Below are 25,964 nucleotides of genomic sequence, written 5' to 3'. Positions count from 1 at the left end.
GATCAGCCATGATCTTATTGAATGGCGGAGCAGGCTCGAGGGGCCGGACAGCCTACTCCTGCTCCTACTACTTATGATCTGATGAGGTTATTTACAGCTATGCTACAATCAACAGCAGCTGGAAAACAGCAGGAAGTGAGGTAAAGAAAACGTTCTTCAAATAGGAGGGAGAATCTAGATTTTTTGTAAGAAGCAGTGGGCATTTCCATATCCCTATGAGATCAACAAATATACATCTTCTCAGCCACAAAAACCCAATAGGAAGTGGCCTACAAGGTTGCCTGAGGATTAGGAGCAATTTACAATCTAGCAAAGGATGACCAAGAAACTGATAAAGGGAAAAGAGAATATGAATGCAAGCTAGTGAGAAACATAAAGGTGGACTGTAAAAGCTTCTTTGGGTATGTGAAAAGGAAAAATGTGGGCCATTACAAGCAGAAAAAGGAGAATAGGGAAATGGCAGAGAAACTGAACAATTACTTTGTGTCTGTCTTAATGGAGGAAGGTACAGAAAATCTCCAAGAAACTTGTGAAAATTATGAACTTAAAGAAATTAGTATTGATAGAGGTAGTTCTCAAAATTAACTGTAATGAAGGTTGATAAATCCCTTGGCCCAGATGAGCTACATCCCAGCGTGTTGAAGGAGGTGGCAATAGAGGTAGTGGATGCAGTGGTGGTTATCTTTCAAAATTCTATAGTTCCTTCAGAATGGAAAGTAGCAAATGTAACCCCACTATTTAATAAAGGAGGGAAAGAGAAAATGGGCAACTATAAACCTGTTAATGGCAGTAGTATGAAAAATATTAGAATCTATTAGAAACAATGTGATAACTAAACACTTAAAAAAAATATGATGGGGTGGAATCAACATGGATTTATGAAAGGGAAATCATGTATGACAAACCTACTGGAGTTTTTTTGAAGATGTTACTTGCAGCATAGATAAAGGAGAACTAGTCAATGTGTATATGGATTTTGATAAGGTCCCACACAGGAGGTTAGTAAACATGGGATTGGAGGTAATATAGTGGTATGGATTGAAAACAGTAGGAATAAGTGGGTCAATCTCAGAATGGCAGGCTGTTACTAGTGGGATGCTGCAAGGATCAGTGCTGGGGCTACAGCTGTTCACAATCTATATAAATGATTTGATGTGGGGACCAAATGTAATATTTCCAAATTTGCTGATGACAAAACCAGGTGGGAATGTAAATTGTGAGGAGGATGCAGGGAGGCTTCAAGGGGACTTGGACAGGCTAAGTGAATGGGCAGGAACATGGCAGATGGAATAAGTGTGAAATTATCCATTTTGGTAGGGAAAAAAAAGACAATGTATTTCTTGAATGGTGAGAGGTTGGGAAGTGTTGATGTCCAAAGGGAGCTGGATGTCCTTGTTCATGAGTCTTTAAAAGCTAGCATGCAGTTGCAGCAAGCAATTAAGGCAAATGGTATGCTGGCCTTCATTGCAAGGGGATTTGAGTACAAGAATAAAGTCGACTTGCTGCAATTGTACAGAGCTCCAATACCTGAAGTATTGTTTGCAGTTTTGTTCTCCTCATCTAGAGGATATACCTGCCGTAGAGGGAGTACAACAGAGGTTCGCTAGACTAATCCCTGGGATGGTGGGATTGTCTTATGAGGAGAATGAGAGCTGATCTCATTGAAACTCAAAATTCTTACAGGGTGGATGTAGATAGGATGTTTCCCCTGGCTAGTGAGTCTAGAACCAGGAGACATAGTCTCAAAATAAGGGGTAGGCCATTTAAGATTGCAATGAGGAGGAATTTCTTCAGTCAGAGGGTGGTGACTATTTGGAATTCTCTACCCTGGAGGGCTGTGGAAGCTCAATCTTTGAGCATGGTCAAGACAGAAATCGATAGATATCTGGATACTAATGACATCAAGGGATATGGCGATAGCATGGGAAAGTGACATTGAGGTAGATGATCAGCCATGATCTAATTGAATGGGAGAGCAGGCTCGACAGGCCTAGACCTGCTTCTGTGTTCCTATCAGGGACAACTGACGGCGAGTGGTGCAATTGCAAATAATTTTGAAGAATGTGTAGCCAGCATTAAAAAGGGATAAGGAGTCACCATCAGTGGGTGAGGTTTCAGTCAGGTCAGAATGTCAATGGACTTACCTAAGAAGAGTTCATGGCTGAGGAGGGAAGTCTACCTTTGGAATATATTGCTATTTCATCTTGCATTAGAAGATTGAAGCAGGATCATGTAATATTGTTACGACCAGGTGAGAAAGGTGTTTAGGGATCCCTCTCAGCCTTCACCTGGTCTTACTGTAACAGGGTTTAATTTTAAACACACCATGTTTTTAGTTCCCCTTGGTGAATCCTTGTTCATCGCTTTCCAATTATAAGGCAAAGAAACCAGCACAAACAGGTTTTCTTAAATTTCAACTTTTCTTCTTTAAACCTATTAAACTTAAACTCTAATTCAGTTAATGTCTATGGATACATGATGCGCCCAAGCTGGCATGCATACGCAATACACAGATGCAAATAGAGACAGAAAGAGCAGAAAAAAAGTGGAAAAGTTTGAGGCAATATCTGAGGAATTTTTGTTATGGTTCTTCAAGCTCACAGTAGAGTCCTTGATTGTAGGTAGATCTTGCTTTTCACTGGGGCCCAGTATTCTTCTTAAACCTTGTTCGCTGTAGGAGACCTTTCTCTCTTGGGGGTTATGTGTCTTCAGTGGATTCAGAGGCTTGTGAGAAAGAGTTGGGAGCAGACAGGAGAGATCTTCTCAGTCCAGGAGCAAAAAGTCTTTGAGTTCAAACACTCTGCGGCTAGTTCAAAAAACTGGAACAGGCAGTTAGTCATGTGACCAGCTGGTCGAACCAGTCCTGGCGCCTGTGGATTTCATCACCCCAGCAGGCCCTGGAATGTACTTCCCCACCCCCTCACTGTCCAGTGACCAACATCCATTGTGGGTTGACTGTGTCAGGGAATGGTCTTTTGTCCTTCCAAGTACTGTGTTAATATGCAAATACCACAGCCACAGCTGGTCTGTTTAACAAGTCATTTCCTCACTCCAGCAACAGTTAAAAATCAATGTTCATGACAAAATTAATGTGCCTCATTCTTGGCAGGTAGAGGCCTAGCATAACATTATATATGTATAAAAAGGACCATGACACCAGTCGGTCATGAACTGCCTGCAGAGCAACCTAATCCTGTTTCTGCTGCCATATGAAATGGCTGTCCAAAGGAGGAGGTGGTAGGAAGCATTTAATCAATGGTTTAAGTAGGTCTCAATCAGTGAAGCAGAATATTTTGTGTAATGTGCAGGTAGTACAGAGTCCAAGGCATTGACCTAGCTTTATGCCTCCATTGAATCATCTCTCAGCAGTAAAGACTTAGTATTCAGCTACTGTCAGCCTTTAATGAGCTTTTGCTTGCTCATGTAGTTATTACAGTAAATAGACTTGCATTATATAGCATCTTTAAGGTCATCCCAAAGCGCCTCACAGCCAATGAACTACCTTTGAAGTGTAGTCACTGTTGTAATGCAAGAGAAGTGGCAGCCAATTTGCATACAGCAAGGTCCCACAATATCAGTGGTGATGCAGGTTAAGGGATAAATATTGATCAGGACAAGGAGGAGAACTCCCCTGCTCTTCTGCAAGTAGTGCCATGATATCTTTTACATTCTACTGAGAGGGTAGAACAGAGATTCAGTTTAACGTCTCATCCAAAAGATATACCTCTGACACCACAGCACTCCTTCGGTGTTGCACTAGAGTGTCAGCCTGGATTCTGTATGCATACTTCTGGAGTAGCACTTGACTGTACAACCTTCTGACTCAGAGATAAGAGTGTAACTACTAAGCCAAAGCTGACACAAAATTCAGCTAGTGATCAGTACCTGACTAGGTTTGATGTAACTCCAAATTGAACTAGCACTTACAATGATTGGGAGGGAATACGTGGACACATAACGAGGACAATGATCATAGCACTTCAGCTAAAAAGAAAATTAACTAATCCACTTAATTTGGCAAAATCTGAGCACATCTTAGAACACCCCATTAATTTATCAACTTTGTATTGATATTCCCAAACGATGCAGCATTTCTTCAGTGCAACACTGTCTTTGGGTATTTGAAGGTGATTCACATGAATCCTATCGAAACAGCCATAAACTCTAATCTCTATAGACTCATACCAAGTATTAGAATATAGTATCTGCTGTAGACTGTATGTAGTATAAGAAACCAGCCCATGTCGGTATTAGCTGTGAGAAGTCTTGTGTATCATAAAACTGAGGGAAACTAACAGACATACAAGATTCTGAAAGGGCTTGATAGGGTAGAGTGGAGAGATTGTTCCCACTGGTCAGGGAATCTGGAACACAGGGACAGTCTCAGGATAAGGGGTCAATCATTCAAGAGAATAGGAGAAATTACTTTACTCAAAAGGTTGTGAATCTTTGGAATTCTATACCCCAGAGGGTTGTAGATGCTCCATCATTGAATATATTTAAGGCTGGGATAGATAGATTTTTGGTCTTGCAGGGAATCAAATGATATAGGGAGGGGGCAGGAAAGTGGAATTGAAGCCCAAGATCAGCCATGATCATATTGAACGGCGGAGCAGGCTTGATGAGCCATATGGTCTACTTCTGCTCCTATTTCTTGTGTTCTTGGAAACTTGAAACTGATGAAACTACCCATCCCCTTTCTCTTTCCCCCAGAGGCCATTGCCCCCCCCACCACCCTCACTGGGGCCTGCCTGAATGGCCCTGGTGACCCCGACCCCACTCACCTGTTCAGGGTCTTCTGCAGTACCGGCAATTCCCAGTGGCACTGCCAGTACTAGAGAGTTGCCAGCCTTCTGTTTGGCTGGCAGCTTTGAAGACAGGAGCTTGTCTCTTTGGTGTCCAAGATGGCGGGCAGTTAATCGCCTGCTCGCTGTCAAATGGCTTTGAGGGTTTGACGGAGGACCGAAGCAAGGCCTCCCACCGCCAAGACCCGCATTGCCAGAATAAAATGTAGCCCCATGTGTCCCCAAATGTATTATTCCTTCATGACCCCAAAAGAACAGTGCTAAATCATTATCCAAACATTTAATTACCCCATAGATCTGTATACGTGTAACTGTGATCATAATTAACATCTCCTAATATGGGGGAGCAGCAGTGCCTTCACAAATTAATGTTTTATCATCCCTATCTGCCTGTGCACATTGTGTAATCCAGTACAAGCATTTTATGGGAGTTGGCACACATGTATGAATGTATGATGGAATTTGCCTTGGGAATATAATAGTTTTAAGGGAGAGAATCAAAATTGGCACCAGGTACAAATATTCAAGGCTGTGCTGAAGGCTCACCAGAATGGATTACGTTCAGTTCAGAAGCGGAGCAGCAAAATACAATTATGGCATACTTTCTGGAACCTTTTCCTCAAATATTTAAATCTAATAACACTCAGCCAATTTTACTTTGCATGTCATTGAACCTTTAGTTTTCTGTTGAATATTACCAGCCAGCTAATTAAGTTGATACTGTCATCACCACTACACACTGGACCAATGTTCATACTGCCAAGCTGCAACCAAGAGAAAGGGCATGGAATGACTTTTGAAACAAAAAAGTCCAAGAGGTTATAGTGATTAATACATTGGAGAGAATGTGTGCTTATCATAAGTATATCAAATGTATTTTACATCAAAAGCAATTAATGCAAATGGCAACATTACCATTAAATAAGAGGGATTCTGTTAAATGTCTCATTTTGTTGAGTTAAAAAGTTTTACTTTTTATTCACAATCACATTTTAAAAATAAATTACTACTTGTTTTACTTCTCCCAGATGGGCAGATGAACTATTGCTTGGTACGAAGCACTAATCTGTTGTTAACTTGTGCTTTGAACACAATTTGATTATATCACAAAACAGTTCTTTAATCGAACTGATACTGTTAACTGTAGCTAACATTAATTTATTCAACCTATTATAGTTACCCAGTGAATTGAGTTCACCATTTCACTGAAACAGGAAAATATCACATTGCAGCACTTTACATAGACATAATTTATTTTTTTTCCACTGGTACACTTTGTACTTGGTGACTGAAATGGTGGCTGAAAAGGCTCAATATTCACAGATCAGACTGAACATACATTGGCTCCATCACAAATACAAAACCAAGCACACAGCTGACAGAATTTATCAAACAAATCGCATGCACCATCTTTTGTGAATCTACCACCATAATGATGCATGTGACATCATCTGGACCCATCAACAGATGCACACCAAGTCCTGACATTTAGAGTTAACCATTCATTAGTTCTGCTAGTTACAGAATATTTAATTTAAAATTTATCACACACGTCCACAGTAACACCAATGTTTGTGGAACTGCTAACATTGTAGCAGTATGAATGAAAAATGAAACACTCCTCAGGAAATTGTTTACCAATAACTTCTTATGAATATCCAGAGTTCATTCCTCGAGGCTGTCCAATATCATGTGGATAATACATTTAGTTGGAGTTTTCAACATATATGGTTTAAACACAGGTAAACAAAATGCATCCATTCTCCAGTTTACAAAGAATGATTACCAGAGTTAGACCAACATCCGGAAGGCCTGTGTCTGGGGTATTTTAAAAACAAACAGTATCTAATGCAGCATTTCCCAGCAATGAGAACCTTGTTGACTACCAAGTAGAAAAAAAAACTTTTAACAATGAACAAATGAAATGTTCTTCAAACCAGCAATGTTAACTAAACAGTAAACCTATGAAAGTTAGAGCCAACATAATTTTGAGTTGAATTGATGTTTCCATTCAGAAGATCAAAAAAAATACAAAGATACATAATGGGAATACTAAACCATGGGGAAGTGAGAAAGATGGACACTGGTGTTCCAAAAGAGCCAAGACAGATCTGTCCAATAAACCAATCACTACTAACCTAAATGATTACATAAATGGTGAGGAGGAGTGGGGAGGTAAAAAAGAGGACATCAAATGGATTGAGGACTCTTTGCTGAAAAATAATTTTCCAAAGTATGTGGATGCTCTTTTTCTCCCCAGACCCACAGGAATCACAGTGGTGGTGGTGGTGGTGGGGGCAGGGGAAAGAATAAGTACCCCAAAGGATGGAAGTCATTAAGCAGAATCTGAATCCAAAACATTGATAAACCTATCCATTGGTTCTGCGTAAGCTGCAGTGGTGTGAGAAGGTATGAGCCATACTTACCTAAATCTGTAACAAAATCTATTGCATCTTGAATAGAATGAGCGATTTGATATGGCCTTAGATCCATGTATGTCAAGTATAAAGGGCAATGTCTTCTGGAAAGAATTCTCAAAATATACGTGTTTAACTGATAGAAAAAATACAATTCTTCCTGTGTGCCAAAAGAATAAATCTTAGAAGTTCTACTAAGGACAAAAGCTTGACTTACAGCTAAGTTTAGATCTGGTTATCTTGTCAAGCCAGCCTGGTCAGATACCCAGATAGTATTGGTAGAAGTAGGGTCAGAGAAAGTCAAGGCCTACTTTGATTGGTTGATGAATAACTTCTCTTCCTGGGATTGTCTGCATTCCTTGCCAAGTGTGAGGTTAGGGATTTGATATGAAACCTCTTCTTGTCCAAGATATCAGGACTGTGTTTTCAGCATTCAGTGAACCTATACTATTGGAATGCCAGTTGTGGTTGGTTTTATTTAGAAAGGGTGGGATCCACAGTCATATTTTGCTGGACTGACTGGGCAAAGAGGCCAGGAACTCCACATCATACACAACCATTTCTCATTACAACACTGTAGCACTGGCATTCATTTATTCTTTAAATAATGCACAGTCCAGCCCAGAAAAGCAGCTGCAATTTCATTACATATTGATGTTTATTTGTGCTCAGGTGCACAGTAAATAATGAGCATGAAGTGTGAAATTCAGCCATTTATTGTTTGGAGTTGCAGACCATATTGAAAATCCAGAATGTCAAATATTTTCTCTTTTATTACTCCTCTTCCTCCCCCACCCCGCCCAAAAAAATAGGTCCTTAAGTCAGCCATTGCTGCTCCTGAAAAGTGGTGTCCTAATGTGCTTCAGCTTCTTTAAGGCTCAATTTTCCACCAATTGGCCATTAGATGTAGAAACAATGTTTCCACTTATTGGAAGGGGTTTGGGGGACCTAAACTAGGGGCCATAAATATAAGACAGTTACTAATGAATCCAATATGGAATTCAGGAGAAACCTCTTTACCCAGAGAATGGTTAGAATGTAGAATTCCTTTCCACAATGAGTAGTCGAGATGAATAGTGTAAATGCGTTTAGGGGCAAGCTAGATAAATACATGCAGAAAGGAATAGAAGAGAATGCCGAGAGGGCTAGAAGGCTGGGAGGAGGCTCGAATGGAGCATAAACACCAACGTGGATCAGTTGTGCCGAATGACCTGTTTTTGTGTTGTACATTCAATGCAATGGCGAGAAATGAAGGCAACGTTAGCAATACTCTTGTTCAGTGTCCTGGTTGCCAGTTCTTCCTGAAGGCCAGAGTATGACTCGTAGAGACATCAATTTGGATAACAATTGAAGGAAACTGACAATTACATTTTTAACAATTCCAGGGCTTTACATGATTAAACAATGTGAAATGACACAAGTATACAGGTATTATTAACATGACAATTTTAACACAGAATTTTTGTTGCAATTTTTCTCCATTAATTTCTCGAGCAGAAATTCTGTGTAATATTTATAATTAGCGCAGGCTGCTGAATTTATCACTCCCGTAGGAGAATGGGCCCTCATGAAGGTAAGTTGATGCATCCATCATATCACAGCCAGAGGTGAAGTGCTATACAGTTAAGTAATGCTATAAATATTCAGGCACACTTAATACCATGCTGACAATCACAGCTCTAATTATTGTTTTGCTCTGTTACTTCAGTTAGAATCCTTCACGCATTGCACTTTACTCTTACATTTTTTTGCTGCATGAATAAAATGTTTTTCAGGCAATTCTTTTTCAAGTTTTGTTTTGTTTTTCTGTTTTTTAAAAAAGTATTCAGTTTTCATTTCAATTCCATAAACATAAAATACATTTATGTAATCTGCCATACTTAGTACTTCAATTCTCAATTCAAAATTACCTGCATCCTTGAAGCGACGTATCAACTACAATCAGTAGACATAGCCAAATACAAATTGCCTGTTAAACATGTTACCAACTCGGAATGATAATAGTAGTTTTGCTTCTTTACATGTAGCAATAGCTTGGAAATCCCAGTAACTGGGTCAATCTAGAGACCCCAATTCCTCTCAAACCAAAACCTGGAGTTCACAGTATGTCAATCCATTCACTTCCATGATCCTGTCCAATTGCTCCAGATACCGAGCCTGATCCTGCATGAAGTGAGGTATTTGTGCATTCTGCAATATGGCAACAACCTTTAGCCGGTCTATATCTTCATAAGATACCTGAAAGAAAGTGAGAATGGAAACACAATTCATCTTTACTTTTAATATTGGTGGTATGCATTAATTTTTTTCCTCATGGGTTCAAGGGTTCTATCAAATGAATACTCCAAGATAAGGCTTTGTGTTATATTGCCAGTCACAAATGTGGTCAATCTTAATTTTTTAATTTAGTTCAACCTAGACCTAATTCAGTACAAAGAAATAAGCCATTATCCAGATAGAAAAATCAGTTCGGAGATTCATTTTAAGAGCAGCTTAATTACAAGATAATTGGAATGGAATGCCAAATGTCTGAAATTCACTGTTTTCCTCCCTTCACCTCTGCACCTAGCGACTTTGCATCCTTGGTGAATTCAACCTCCACCTCAACTCATCATGCTCTCTCTCCTGAGTTCACTGCCTTCTTATGCTCCCTTAATCTTTCCTTCCATGTAAACTCCCAACACATATTCACAATCTCACATGGTCTTACTACTCCCATTGTAACAATCACACATAAGGCCATCTCTGATCACTTCCTTTTTTTCCCCACTCGCCACCCTTTCTCTCTTCCACATCCCAAGCCTACTTCCTTCTCTGCATACCCCTGGGAAAAATATCCCCCAATTCACTTCAAATTGCACTTTCAAAATTACAACTGTCTAGCCTTTGGCCCTTTGTTCACCACAACATTTCTGCTACTGATTTGCTTAACTGCATCCTCACCTCCAGCTTTCATGCCATATTCCGTACTAAAACCATTACTCTCCCTCAGCCTTGTCATTTCCCCAGAACAATCCTCATGTTCGCTCCCTTAGGTTGAGGGACACACTTGAAGTTGCTTAACATTTGAGGATCAGACTGGAATGCAAGATAACGCCTGGCTTCTTTTCTCAATTGCAAACTGTCTTCTTAAACTCGTCTCCCCTTTCTCTTCCACCCTCACCTCCAACAATAAGTGTGAGGAGCTAATGCACTTCTTTGTCCCCAAGGTTGAAAAAATCCATTAGTTGCCTCCACCACATCCCACCCTTTCCCCTAATCCACCAGGCCAAACATGCTCTAAATTTGCCTCTGTCCTAGGTCTGAACTCTCAACTTTACATTCTCTCCCATCTCCCTTCATGCCCTCGCAGAACTCACTTTGTCCTTGAGACACACCTCCTGCTCCATCGATCCTATTCCCACTAAACTGCTGGCCACTCAACTTCCCTTCTTGCTCCCCATGTTAGCTGATATTGTTAATGGTTCTCTCTCCAAGTACTGTCCCTCTCTCCTTCAAAGTGGCACAGTGGCACAGTGGTTAGCACCGCAGCCTCACAGCTTCAGGGACCCGGGTTCGATTCTGGGTACTGCCTGTGCAGAGTTTGCAAGTTCTCCCTGTGACCGCGTGGGTTTTCGCCGGGTGCTCCAGTTTCCTCCCACAGCCAAAGACTTGCAGGTGATAGGTAAATTGGCTGTTGTAAATTGCCCCTAGTGCAGGTAGGTGATAGGAAATATGGGATTACTGTACAGTTAGTATAAATGGGTGGTTGTTGGTCAGCACAGACTTGGTGGGCCAAAGGACCTGTTTCAGTGCTGTATCTCTAAAGAAAAAGCTGCCATCATCACCCCTCTCAAGGAGCCAAGCCTTGACCCCACCATCCTTACAAACTACTGCCCCATCTCCAACCTCCCTTTTCTCTCCAAACTTCTTGAATGTGTTGTTTCCTCCCAAATTTGTACCCATCTTTCCCAGAACTCCATGTTTGAATCCCTCCAATCAAGTTTCTGCCCCTGCAATAGTACCAAAATGGCTCTCAAAGTCACAAATGACATGTTATGTGACTATAAGGGTAAACTATCCCTTCCCATCCTTCTGGATGTGAATGACACCATCCTCCTCCAACGTCACTCCACCATTGTCCAGCTGGTGGGACAGCACTCGCCTGATTCCATTCTTATCTATATAATCATAACCAGAGTATCACCTGCAATGGCTTCCCTTCCCGCTTTTGCATTGTCACCTCTGATGACCGCCAAGGATTTAACCTTGGCTCCTTCCTATCTCTTGTCTGCATGTTACCCCTCAGCAACATCACTTGAAAACGCAGTCTTAGTTTTCACATGTATGCTGATGACACCCAGCTCTACTTCACCCCCACCTCTCTCAACTTCTCCACTGTCACCAAATTATAAGACTGCTTGTCAAACATCTAGCACTGGATCAGCAGAAATTTCCTCCAATTAAATATTGGGAGGACCGAAGCCATCATCTTCAGAGCCCACTACATAGTCCATTCCTTAGCTACCAAGTTCATCCCTCTCACTGACAACTGTCTGAGGCTGAACCAAACTGTTCACTACCTCGATGTCATAGCTGACCCAGAAATAAACTTCAACCACATATCCCCACCAAGACTGCCCATTTCCACCTCTTTTACATCTACTCCCGATACCCTCATCCATGCCTTTGCTACCCCTAGACTTGACCATTCTAACCCACTCCTGGCCAGCCTCTCATATTCTACCATCTGTAAACTTGAAGTCATCCAAAACTCAGCTGCCTATGCGATAACTTGCACAAAGTCCCCTTTACCCATCAGCCAGGTGCTCGCTGACCAACATTTGCTCGGATTTAAAATTCTCATCCTTTTTTATTTTACAAACTGCTCCATGGTCTCGCACCTCCCTATCTCTAATTCACTGTTGACCCAGAAAATCTTCCCTTAAATTTTAAGAATGTCCCTGAAGCTTTTCAGGACAGAGGCAAGAACTTTGCAGGACCTTTCCATGGGCGACTTCCACAAACTCCAGAACCTGGGGATGCAGGTTCAAATTTAAATGAAGGATGGTGCCAAGATAGCTTAGATTTAACTACAGAGAGGGTGGTGCACGTGTGGATCAGACTGTCCAAAGAGACAGTGGAAGCAGATCGTGTGGAGAAATTTAAAGGAGAAGTGGATAGATATTTGAGGCAGTGGGTGATTGGAAGGCAGGGGGACTTGTTAATGGGATGGATGGCAGTCTTTCCTGGTCCTGTACTTGTTATATTCCTATTGAAGAAAATGGACTGGATAAAGTCCAAAGAGTACATGCTGTTTGAAAGGAGTGAGACTGGGCCTGAACAGCCTTTACTCATCCCATATATTCTCATGTTCTATGAGTATGGAACTATAAGTTCATTCAGGCACATATGCCAATTTGCAGAGTTAAAATGGACATAAACACAAGTGCACCTCGAGTTCTTTGACACGTTTCATAAAACAAGATAGAGCCAAATAGTTATTTATTAAGTATTCTGGTGTTGCTAAACATAATATAACCAATCTTTTTCCTGTGGTGAATTCTGGCGGATGAAAAACCTTCCATGTTGGGCACCAAGTATCAGAATGAAGTACTTCCAGGTGTATAGAATAAAGTTTCTTCTACTCTTAATGTACCTTAGGCACAATTTGAGGCCATTTTGACTGACCAGGGTAACATTTTCCCATTCAGTTATCTTGGGGCCTCTCCAAGTGAGACTGCTAATTACATACCATGTTGTGTTGTGGCTCTATAACCCATAGGAACTGGATCGGGTTTGCTCAAAATGGTTTCATTGAGGGCATTCACAGCCAGTTACACAGACAGCTTTATATATTTACAAGCTTTCCAATTTGGGCATCTTGTTCTTTTTTCTGCATCTGCCAGAAATGCTCATTCCAAAATTTGATGCTTGGACAGATGACTGGGTCAAATAGTGGAATACGGCAACTTCTATCAGTTTCCCATTGCACGCTTGTGGACCATTGTGATCAAGAATTAACAAAAATGCTTTACATGCCACTAAACTAAGTGTCTGAATAAAATCTAAAATTGTTACTTATGTTCATTACACTAGTCTTTAGTAGTTTAATACCTTCAGTTTTCTTTTGAAGGTCAAGTTAGAAAATTAAACTTACTGTTAGAGAGTCTGGCACTTTTACACTGTCTCTCAGTTCTAACCAAGGCAACTTAAAACCAATCCAGAGCAGATGGATTTGGAGGCTGTTAATTTTACAGTCCTGATTTATATTTCGGAGCTTGCTGCTATTTTGTGAATCTGAGCTCGGCAAAGGGAGAGCTAAAAAAAGAGGTCAAAACTCATGGGACATCTGCCGGGTGCTAGGGTGGCCTTGCCTGCATAAGTTTCTATTAATTAGTTGACCTATTCACAAGTTACATCTATAATAACTGAGAATTTGCAGAAAGTATTGTCAATGCTCATGTGAGCAGCACAAAAGGAAAATCGAGCCGTCAATTCAACTGACCTTCCCCAATGCTGTTAAGAGCTGGAAATCAATGTTATCTCTGTGTCTCAGAATTTTAAGGATGCCATCCAGATAGACTTGGTCTTTGCTAAAACAACCTAAATAAATCAGATATGTTTACTAAATCATTTCTCCATCAAGATTAATTTTCATATTGTATACTTACATCAAGCTGGGGCTGGGGAGGGAAGAGAATAAGGAGAGAGAGGAGTTGGGGGAGAAGCGAGAGGAAATACAAGAAACGAGAGATGAAGGGGGAAAGAAAAAAGCAAAAGAATGAGAGAAGGCAAAGAGCAAGAGAGAGAAGTTTCAGTTACAGAGAAAGACGGTTTCACAGATAATTGGAAGAACACTTTTCATGACCCCAGGATGTCCCAAACAACTTTACAGCCAATGAAGTACTTTTGAAATGTAGTCACTGTGTAATGTAGGGAAATTCAGCAGAGCGAGAGAGAGAGAGAGAGCAAGAGCGACCGTTTAATCTATTTTGCTGGCTTTAACTGAGGGATAAACGTTATCCAGAAAATCGGGAGAACACCCCTGCTCTTCTTTAAATAGTGCTATCATATTTCAACCCAAATGTGGCACCTTTGTCAGTACAGCACTAAAATGCCATCTTAGAGTGCATGCCAAGACCCAGAATAGAGACATAGAGTCAGAGTTATACAGCACAGAAACAGGGCCTTCGGCCCATCGTGTCTGTGCTGGCCATCAAGCACCTAATCCCATTTTCCAGCACTTGGCCCGTAGTCTTATATGCTATGGCATTTCAAGTGTTCATCTAAATACTTCTTAAATGTTGTGAGGTTTCCTGCCTCTACCACCTCTTCAGGCAGTGTGTTCCAGATTCCAACTACCCTCTGGGTGAAAAAGTTCTTCCTCAAATCCCCTCTAAACCTCCTGCACCTTACCTTAAATCTATGTCCCCTGGTTATTGATCCCTACTCTAAGAGAAAAAGTTTCTTCCTATCTAACCTATCAATGCCCATCATAATTTTGTATACCTCAATCATATCTCCCCTCAGCCTTCTCTGTTCCAAGGAAAACAACCCTAGCCTTTTCCGTCTCTCTTCATAGCTGAAATGCTCCAGCCCAGGCAACATCCCAGTGAATCTCCTCTGCACCCTCTCCAGTGCAATGACATCCATTCTATAGTGTGGTGACCAGAACTGTGCACAGTACTCCAGCTGTGGCCTAACTAGCGTTTTATACAGCTCCATCATAACCTCCCTGCTCTTATATTCTATGTCTCGGCTAATAAAGGCAAGTATCCCATATGCCTTCCTAACCACCTAATCTACCTGTGCTGCTGCCTTCAGTGATCTATGGACAAGTACACCAAGGTCCCTCTGTACTTCCTAGGGTCCTACCATCTGTGGGTGCCAGCTTTTCTTTAGATTCTTGTGAAATCACAGTCACTGTGATATCATGAGTGTAAGCATGATCTTTACTTTCACTGTGTAATCTTCACATGAACAATGCAGAGAATACACACTTTATGTATCCACGAAACACGAGAGTTATCAAACAGGCTGGACAGTGAAAGAATCACACACCAGCTCCAAAGATAAAACAGGACTCAGCACTACTCATCCAGGAATATTAAATATCGCTGACAATCTTTTGATAAGTCAGCTCGGTGACATAGCGAGTGGATCAGACAATAGACCAGGAGGGTCTTGGGCTCATTCGCAGGTGTATATTCTATGCCTTGGCTAATAAAGGCAAGTATCCCATATGCCTTCCTAACCACCTTATCTACCTGTGCTGCTGCCTTTAGTGATCTATGGACAAGTACACCAAGGTCCCTCTGACCCTCCTCTGTACTTCCTAGGGTCCTACCATCCATTGTATATTCCCTTGCCTTGTTAGTCCTCCCAAAATGCATCATCTCACACTTCTCAGGATTAAATTCCATTTGCCACAGCTCCGCCCATCTTACCAGCCCATCTGTATCATCCTGTAATCTAAGGCTTTCTTCCTCACTATTTATGACACCACCAATCTTTGTGTCATCTGCGAACTTACTGATCATTCCTCCTATATTCACATCTAAATCATTAATGTACACGACAAACAGCAAGGGTCCCAGCACCGATCCCTGCAGTACACCACTAGTCACAGGCTTCCATTTGCAAAAACAACCCTCGACCATTACCCTCTGCTTCCTTCCACTAAGCCAATTTTGAATCCAAATTGCCCTGGATCCCACCTTCTTAACCAATCTCCTTATCAAAAGCCTTACTGAAGTCCCTGTAGACTACATCAACTGCTTAACCCTCATCTACACATCTCGTCACCACCTCGAAAAATGTAATCAAGTTTGTTAGACACAATCTCCCCCTGACAAAGCCATGCTGACTATCCATGATTAATCCCTGCCTCTTTAAGTGGAGATTAACCCTGTCCCTCCAAATGTTTTCCAATAGTTTCCCAATCACTGATGTTAGACTCACCAACCCGTAGCTACCTGGTTTATCCCTGCTACCCTTCTTGAATATTGGTACCACATTTGCTGTCCTCTTATCCTTTGGTACCTCTCCTGTGGCCAGAGCAGATTTGAAAATTTGTGTCAGAGCCCCTGCAATCTCCTCCCTTGCCTCACGTAACAGCCTGGGATACATCTCATCTGGGCTTGGGGTTTTATCCACCTTTAAGCCTGCTAACACAGCTAATACTTCCTCCCTTTCAATGCTAATATGTTCAAATATATCATAATCCCCCCTCCCTGATCTCTATACCTACATTGTCCTTCTCCATAGTGAACACAGATGAAAAGTAATCATTTAAAACCTCACCTATGTCCTCCGGCTCCATACACAGATTGCCACTTTGGTCCCTAATGGGCCCTACTCTTTCCCTGGTTATCTTCTTGCCCTTAATATACATAAAATGCCTTAGGATTTTCCTTTGTCTTGCCCGCCAGTGTTTTTTCATGTCCCCACTTGCATATGGCATATGAACACACAACCCAATAAGCCAAAGGAGAGACTGCTATGAACTGAATAATTCAACACTTAGAATCACAAATACACACAGGATATATATCTATATGTAACAGCTGTGGCTCAATTGGTCACTTCTGGGTCAGGTTGATGGTTCAAGTCCCAAGAGAGTTGAGCATAAAATCTAGGTTGAGCTCCACCCTAAACAGCAGAAGACAGAGTAGGGATAATGGGCAGTTAATCTAACTGGCAGCAGGAGACTCATTGTGTCCCACAAGGATCTGTGTTGGGGCCTCAACTATTCACCATATTTATGAATGACATCGATGATGGGATAGAAAGCTATATCTCTAAATTTGCCCATGACACAAAGATAGATAGGACTGTAAGCAGTGTAGATGGAAGCATAAAATTAAAGAGATACTGATAGATTAAGTGAATGGGCAAACCTGTGGCAAATGGATTTCAATGTAGGAAAATGTGAAGTTATCCACTTTGAACCTAAAAAAAGATACAACAGGGTACTTTGTAGAAGGGAAAAGGCTAGAAACAATGGCAGTCCAAAGAGACTTGGAGGTCCAGGGACATAGATCATCAAAATGTCATGACTAGGCACAGAAAATAATCAAAAGGTCTAATGGAATACTGGCCTTTATATCTAGAGCACTAAAGTACAAAAGGGATCGGCGTCATGCTACAGTATATAAAGCCCTGGAGTACTGTGCGTAATTCTGGGCATCACACCTGAGGAAGGATATACTAGCCTTTGAGGGAATGCAGCATAGGCTTACCAGAATGATAATTTAACCCTTGGAGGCTGGTTAAGAGGAGAAATTACACAAACTAGGGCTGATTTTCCTGGGATTTAGAAGGTTAAGGGGTGATTTGATTGAAGTTTTTAAAAAGTTATTCAGGGGAACAGATAGGGGAGATAGAGAGAAACAATTTCCACTGGTTGGGGAGTCTAGGACTCCGGGGCATAATCTAAAGAAATAGAGCCAGATCTTTCAGTAGTGAATTTAGGAAACACTTCTACACACAAAGGCTGGTAGAAGTTTGGAACTCTCTTCCGCAAAGGGCAATTGATGCTAGATCAATTGTAAAGTTTAAATCTGATATTTGTAGATTGTTATCCAAAGGGATTTGGGGCAAAGGTAGGTGTATGGAGCTAAGTCACAGATCAGCTATGAGGGGCTAAATGGCTCCTGTTCCTATATTCCTATGAAGGATACTGACAGTAGCACTGCCAGGGATGCTATCTTTCAGAATAGGCATTAAATCGAGGGCTTGTTGACCCTCTCAGGTGAACCTAAAACACTTGCCATATGTGGTGAATCAGCCGCAGACATGTGGCAAAATGATGCTCTTCACTTTTAGAGTCACACAATACGGAGTTGTGTTAAAGTTGCAGCGGTGGCTATGACTATGGGTGTCATTTGCTAGACCACTATTTGGTGTCCATCATTAATTGAGCAAGGAAGAACAGGACTGTCAGACTGTGATTATGATGATCAGAATAGAGTTCAAATGTTGGATTTCTAGTGACCTGGAAGCTGAAGGGCCACTTGCACAAAAAAACAAGAAAGATTAACCTTCTCTGTTCCTGTTCTCTCTGGGTGCCTCTAAATGATGATACATTTAGATCTGAGAGACCAGTCAAACGCTGTGAAAGCAGGGCTGTCCTGCAGAAGGACAGTGATCCAATTGTTCTGAACTGAAAAACGTGGTTTTGTTTAGCTGGTAGTTTTCGCAAAACAGTTGAGGTGCACGAGTGACGAACAGCACTGCATGGCTGCCAATGAGGGCTGAAATGTGCAATTTTGGCAAGCTGGGTGGTGCAGCAACATTCAAATATATTCAACCTTCATCTTAATAGATCTATTGAAGAGAGCGATTGAAAGAAATAGGGATACAATTGGTGTAAAAGGAGAGTTTGCAGGAGGCTGGCTGTGAGCCAAAGGTCTATTAAATGTCTAGATGCTGTGTTCGGAAATGTCAGGTGACAGAGTGTAAAGCAAGGCAAGGGTCAGAGCATAGAAGGTAATATGTATAAATTTGTCAATTCTTTGCTCTCCTCAAGTCTCCCAATACATTAATTCTGATAAAATAGACAGTTTACTCTTGAAATTTGTTTTCTTTTTAAAATAAACTGGAGCACTGTCAGAAACAGAACACTTCAGTTAACAAAGTGTCACCACCCTTTGAGTGTGTATACAGCAGGCTTTCTTTGCAGAACAGTTAGACTGCAAAACCCTTTTGAAGCTGTTCTCCTGGCTCTGGCAGTGGATGTATTGGTCTTGATTGCTGACGGTTTAAAACCACAAAACGATTTTCAAAAGATTGTGTATTTGTGTTTTATTAATATTACATATATTTATCATGTGGCAAATATGGTGAACTGATCGCCACAAGTTTAGCAATCACTGAAATCCTATTGGACAACACTGACCTAAAAGATCCCAAAGCATTTTTCAAAGAAGAGCAGGGATTTTTTCCCCAGTGTGTCCGAGCCAATATTTATTCCTCAACCAACAATCTAATCTGTTTAGCAAGTTGTGAATACTTACAGCTGACTAGTGTAAGAGCAGAGGGACGAAGGGAAGTAAGTGAAGTACGAATGTGCAAGGAGGAAGATTGTGAGCTGTAGATCAAATGTTTCCGCTTGTGAGTGAGACTAGGACTAAGGGTCATAAATACAAAATAGTCAGTAATAAATCTAATAGGGGATTCATAGACATTTCTTTACCCAGAGAGTGGTCATGATATGGAACTTGCTACTACAAGGAGTAGTTGATGCAAACAGTATGGATGCATTTAAGGGGAAGCTACACAAACACACAAGGGAGAAAGGAATAGAAGGATATGCTTTTATTCCTTCATGAGATGTGCGCGTTGCTGGCAAGGCCAGCATTTATTGCCCATCCCTAATTATATCAATGTCATTATGTCATATCATTGCTGTTTGTGGGAGTTGCGTGCGCAAATTGCTGCCGTATTTCCTACATATCAACAAAGACTACACTTCAAAAGTACTTGGGGAAGTCCTGAGGTCATGAAAGGTGTGATAAGGCAAGTTCATTCTTTTTAGCAATGTTTTACATAGTATTTACAGCACAGAAACAGGCCATTTGGGCCTACTGCTCCTAAACAGTCATGTTCAGCCTCCACATGATCCTCCTCCCACCCTTTCTCATTTACTCTCCTCACCGTTCAAACCCATGACCTCTACCGCCCAGAAGAACAAGGGCAGCAGACACATGGGAACGCCATGTTCTGCAAGTTCCCCTCCAAATCACACACCATTCGACTTTGAAATTTATTTATTAATTCATTTCATGGGATGTGGGCATCACTTGCAAGGCCAGCATTTGTTGGCCATCCCCAATTGCCCTGGAGAAGGTGGTGCTAAGCTGCCTTCTTGAATTGCTGCAGTCCATCTGGCGTGGGTACACATACAGTGCTGTTAGGGAGAAAGTTCCAAGATTTTGATCTCACGGCAGTGAAGGAACGGCAATACATTTCCAAGTCAGGATGGTGTGTGGCTCGGAGGGAAACTTGAAGATACTTGTATTCCCATGCTGCTCTTGTCCTTCTAGTTGAGCCGTTGAATTGCAAACCTCTATCATTTATGTAACATGTACATCAGTGCAGCTCTCGACAGGAAACTCTCATAGCACAGTATATAAACGTTTACATTTGAATTTCTTACCAGTTAAACTTGCCTAGAGGGGCACCTTTAAACTGCAAAACCCAATCACAGATCACTGGGTATGGATGTTACAGTTGTCCACGGGTTTCAGAAGTTATTCTTATCTGGTATTAAAGTCCCTTCACTTCTGATTTACATCTAATGCAAGTGATTTAAAAAAATGTTTTGGCCTCTTATTGAGTCAATGGACATATCTGCTAAACCCCCATTGTGATTTAGTGGCTTTGTTTAGATTAGATTAGAGATACAGCACTGAAACAGGCCCTTCGGCCCACCGAGTCTGTGCCGAACATCAACCACCCATTTATACTAATCCTACACTAATCCCATATTCCTACCAAACATCCCCAACTGTCCCTATATTTCCCTACCACCTACCTATACTAGTGACAATTTATAATGGCCAATTTACCTATCAACCTGCAAGTCTTTTTGGCTTGTGGGAGGAAACCGGAGCACCCGGAGAAAACCCACGCAGACACAGGGAGAACTTGCAAACTCCACACAGGCAGTACCCGGAATCGAACCCGGGTCCCTGGAGCTGTGAGGCTGCGGTGCTAACCACTGCGCCACCCTAAGCTCCCACTGCCTGATTTGTCACCCTGCTCATCCAACATCCAATATTGGATAAGCAGAAATTTCCTCCAATTATATACTGGGAAGACTGAAGCCATTATTTTCAGTCCCTGCCTCAAACTCCCTTCCCAAGCAATTGATTTCATCACTTTCCGTGGCCACTGTCCGAGACTGAACCAGACAGTCACAACCTTGGCATCCTATTTGACCTTGAGCTAAGCTTCCATCCCCATATCCTCTTCATCACCAAGACTACCTAATTCCACCTGAGTAATATCAGGATTCTCCACCTCTGCCTCAGCTCATCTGCTACTGAAACTCTCATCCATGCCTCTGCTAACTCAAGACTTGACTATTCCAAAGCTTTCCTGGCTGCCTCCCACCTGCAGCCTCCATGAACAGTGGGTATCTGAGTTGTGCATATGAAGTGTTCCTGAGTTTGATCCCTAGGCATCAATATTTACGAGGATGTGCTTTTGGAGTTGAGAAGGGGTGGCGGAAGGGTGCTGGTGGGGTAGGGGAGAAGTTCTGGACAGGAAACCTGAAAGTACAGGTTCCCTGAAAGTCTTACAGATATTAACAGCAGAATGCCTTGTACATTTTCTCCACCACCCCCACCCCCTCCCCACAACCACAGGTTTTCAGCCTGACAGTCAGCCCGAGTGACAAGCTGGCTGCCTGTCAGGCAAGAAAGCCTAGAGCACATGGCCACAGCCAGGGACCAAAGAGCAGGTAGTGAAGCAGAGGAAAGGAGAGATCATGGGTGGGGGCAGATCCTGATCAGGTGCAGAAAGCAATCATGTTCAGGAGGCAGATGGTGGTTGGAAGGAAAAAACATGCATGGAGAGGGAGATCGTGGGGTGCCAGCAATCATGGAGCTGGAAGTTGGTAAGCTTCTTAAGCTGGGGTGGGGGAGAAACACTCCTGCTGCTCCTGACCCACAAGTAGTGCTGTAAAGGCACTTACTTACCTTATGGATCTGGCCTTTCTTGCCTCCTTTACCAAAAAGGTTTCAAAGTAAAGAACTTATAAAAATGGAGGCACAGAGCCTCCTTACAATCTGTTACTGACCAATCCACCATCTGAGTGCAGATTGGTCTCACATCCCGTGTCCCGCCTTTGCTAAAACTGTAAGTAGGTGGGTTTGTGGTGGCTTTGGTTGGGTTGATCTTAACTAGGGCAGTGCCAGCAGCAGGAGTATTAAAACTGTTTTCGGTACTCTTGGGGTTAAAAAGTGAATAATTCAGTTGAGGTTCCTGCCTGGATTTCCTATGTGTGTGTGGCTGTTGACACCAGGGAAGACGGGACAGGGCTGTGAATCGTGAGTATCGGCCACAGACTGTGTGTGATGGATGGCAAGCTAGTGGCTGCTGAAACAGTGCTGCCTCAGCATTTGCAGGGAGTTAGAGGTCATCGTCAAAGAGCAAGATGATCTTGATTATTTTTTTCTCCACCACCGCCCCTCCTCCACTTCTGAAGGCACTGACTTTTGCTGGGATCTAGTTCCACATGCACTGGCAACCTGCTGATAGCTCGGTCAATTGGTCATGTGCCAAATATTGGCACTCTATTCAATCTCCAATAGCATCAGAGCTCATCCCGTTGCTATCCTCTATGACGTTCATAAATGTACGCCAAAGGTCACTTGACAATACAGGAGCCGGACCTCCTGGCTGACATTCCTCCTCTATTTTAGGGGTCATTGAGAACAATTCTGTCAATATTACTGTCCCCGCTGGTATCAACAAACTTCAGCACAGACCAGGGATCAAACTTGGGGCCTACCTGGTCTATATGGTTCAGCTATCCACTGGGGAAACTATCTCGTAGAAGATAATCTTCATAATTTATGATACATTTAAAAGGAAGCCAGATAAGTACATGGGGGAGAAAAGAATAGGAAATTTCTATACAATGATCTGCATTAGATAATAATCATCTTTGGATTTCCTGAAGAGAAGGAAGACTGCAACCCTGTTATATGCTCACATTCATTCAAAGTTGCAGAAACAAATATCTGAAGATTATATGCCAAAAATATGATCGCTAACCATGTATTGAAGTCCGTTTCATCAGAAAAAATTTCTACCTGGCTGGGATGTGTCAGTCTGACCACGTTTGGCTCGCACACAGTAATCCCACCGAGTGTTTGGGTTTTCTACAAATTTCCCAATGTCCAGGAAGAGCTCCCTAAAGGACATGTGGCTGGCCTGGTAGACTGTGTAGTAAAGCAGAGCTGCTCTCCAGAGAAAGGGGTCCTTGTGGAACAGCACACTGTGGATACTGGCCAGTCCCTCCTCAGTTGGGTTGATTGGTTTAAGCCCAAATTTTTTACGACCATTCCAGTTACACCATGGCTGTAGATTATTGTTCAAGCCTCGAAGGTAATGGGTACCTGCACAAGGAATTCAATATTAAAACCACTAGACTCGCTTTAAAGGAAAATACTAATCCACTGATCATTAGACCCAAATGAAACTAGCACTGGACAGACAACACACAGTTAGCTTTTCTTCAAATATCATAGCAGGTAGATTTTAATTAAACTAAACCAGTGAGGAGCTTTTCCCCATCATTGGATCTTTCTTATTTATGCTGCTTTTAAGCCAAGGTTTGCCTAGGCTTCCATTTACTGCTGTCAGTGGGAGCAAACCTCTGCCAATACCTCCTGAGGTTAGACACTGGAAGGCATGATGAATGTCCAGTCAGTCTCATCCAATTGTCCTTTGCCTGCAAAGATGATGTTTTGCAGGGCAGTTGTTGGGGGATTTAAAATTGGCCTTAAAATAGCATTTACTTTGCACCTCATCACGTCTTAAATGTCCCAAAGCACTTCATAGATAAGCAGTTATTTTGAAATGCAGTCACTATGTAAACAAATACAGCAGCCAATTTGTTTGCAGCAAAATCCCACTAACAGCAGAGTTGAATGACCAGCTAATTTATTTTTGTTGAGTTTGTTTGAAGACATCAATATCATCACCTGCTTTTCTGCAAATAATGCAAAGGGATATCCCTAAACAGGCCTTGATTTAACCTCTGATTCAAATGATAGCACCCCAACGATACAATACTCAACACTGCATTGAAAAATCAGCTCGGATTATGGACCCAAGCCCTGGTCTGCAACTTGAAGCCACAACCATTTAGCCCAGAGGCAACAGTGCTGCCAAATGAGCCCAGCCTCCATATCCCTCAGTTAAAGAGAGTAAATGCCAATCATTATTCAGCAACACTCTGTTGGGAAAATGTATATATCAGTTAGGATGTCTTTGGGTTTATGGCCCACCATCCCTCCCACAGTTCAATAGTTGGCAACACGTACTCTCCATATCCTTAAATGAAAGATGACCACTTGAGTGTTATAATCGGACAAGGTCAATAGAATCATCAATGTACAGAACTGCTTCAAGTGGAATGAGGAAGGAGTCATCGTATTGTACTCTAGACCTACATACCTATCCCACACTATTCAGTCAATCTGCAGCATAAGTACCTCAAGCTTTATGCATTGGATGAGTCCAATCTATGAAATCTTTTTAAGTACATTTCAAATTACTTACCCAATATGTGCTACAATCTACTTTCCGGATATATTATCACAAATACAAACCAAGACAGAGTTGAGAGGGGAATATATATATATGAATTTTTGTATTAGCATTGGAAACTTATTGGTTATTGCACTAACCCCTAACCTGTTGAATTAACTTAAATTTTAAAGTTGGAACAAACTCGCTGGTAACCATTTCACGTTTATTTGTTGACCTATTGACTTTAGCACTGACTCTCCTAGTTTCAGAGTCTCAGCTACGAAACGTCAGTACAGATTCTCACACCTATCTCATGTCTCAGCATCCCCTCTAGCCAGTGCTCTCGAGCAGTAGAAACATTGATGGTCAGAGTCGGACGTCCATTCACTATCGTCATGGAGGCACGGGAAAGCAGATCGTCTGTTAAGCGGACAGCAATCTGCAAAGTTAAACAATGAAACGCACTTAGAAGTCTTGTGGAACATTGACAGCTTGCAGTCAGCGGAAAAGAGTCATACTGAAAGTACGTGGCAATCCTTCACCTAAATTTAATTAAACATTTCAAGAACTAACAAATGAAAAGTGCCCTTGAACTCCTGGACTTCATTTACTCACCATTAATTTTGAGTTTCATAGGAGCATTTTCATTGGAAACTGGAACAAAGAGATGCACGGTGGCGCAGTGGTTAGCACCGCAGCCTCACAGCTCCAGCGACCCGGGTTCAATTCCGGGTACTGCCTGAGTGGAGTTTGCAAGTTCTCCCTGTGTCTGCGTGGGTTTCCTCCGGGTGCTCCGGTTTCCTCCCACATGCCAAAGACTTGCAGGTTGATAGGTAAATTGGCCATTAGAAATTGCCCCTAGTATAGGTAGGTGGTAGGGGAATATAGGGACAGGTGGGGATGTGGTAGGAATATGGGATTAGGGTAGGATTAGTATAAATGGGTGGTTGATGGTTGGCACAGACTCGGTGGGCTGAAGGGCCTGTTTCAGTGCTGTATCTCTAAAACTAAAACTAAAGAATTGATCCATACACATCTAGATCCAATGCCTCACATGGGAACAGACAGCTAATCTTGGAAGTTGGTGCTACAATTGGTCTTAGCACCATAGGAGTAGGCAGGTGAAAAGAAAACTCAGGCAGGGTTCCTGCTCCTGATCAGTGATTCCTTCCCCATTCCCCCAACTTTTGCTTGAAACTGTTACATGAGAGCATTGGGTGAGGACAGAATCAGGCTCAAAGTTCAGCCTATTCGATTAGTTGAGAACAAATTCTAGAACTAAATAATTACTGAGGTAAAAACATAAAATGCTGGAAATGTTCAGCAGATCTGGCAGCATCTGTGGAGAAACAGTTCATTTTTCAGGTTGAGGACCTTTTCTCAGAACTGACATCACTGCGATTTGTTACTTTCAGTTTCAATATAGAGTTTCACACACTGTGCAACAATATCCATGGATCATCTTATAAGTATATAAATCATAAAGCTACCA

The 25,964-nt window shown here is 41.9% G+C and overlaps 1 protein-coding gene across 7 annotated transcripts in view; it reads right to left on the bottom strand.

Annotated features, from left to right (window-relative positions):
- Positions 1 to 5,820: 5,820 nt before the first annotated feature.
- Positions 5,821 to 25,964, bottom strand: part of LOC137383571 (putative tyrosine carboxypeptidase MATCAP2) — a 61,648-nt gene continuing 41,504 nt past the window's right edge. For 6 of the 7 annotated variants that reach the window (XM_068056697.1, XM_068056726.1, XM_068056750.1 and 3 more), the window contains 4 exons: positions 24,779 to 24,911; positions 23,029 to 23,334; positions 13,710 to 13,807; positions 5,821 to 9,460 (listed from right to left, as the gene is read on the bottom strand). In XM_068056697.1, the coding sequence (XP_067912798.1) occupies positions 9,302 to 9,460; positions 13,710 to 13,807; positions 23,029 to 23,334; positions 24,779 to 24,911 (696 nt within the window). In that variant the 3' untranslated portion in view covers positions 5,821 to 9,301. The remainder of the gene's footprint in view (positions 9,461 to 13,709; positions 13,808 to 23,028; positions 23,335 to 24,778; positions 24,912 to 25,964) is intronic. The other variant, XM_068056734.1, reaches the window with a different exon arrangement.

Source organism: Heterodontus francisci, chromosome 2 (assembly GCF_036365525.1).
Source record: "Heterodontus francisci isolate sHetFra1 chromosome 2, sHetFra1.hap1, whole genome shotgun sequence".
NCBI lineage: Eukaryota > Metazoa > Chordata > Chondrichthyes > Heterodontiformes > Heterodontidae > Heterodontus > Heterodontus francisci.
This window is presented reverse-complemented; position numbering and strand designations above follow the sequence as displayed.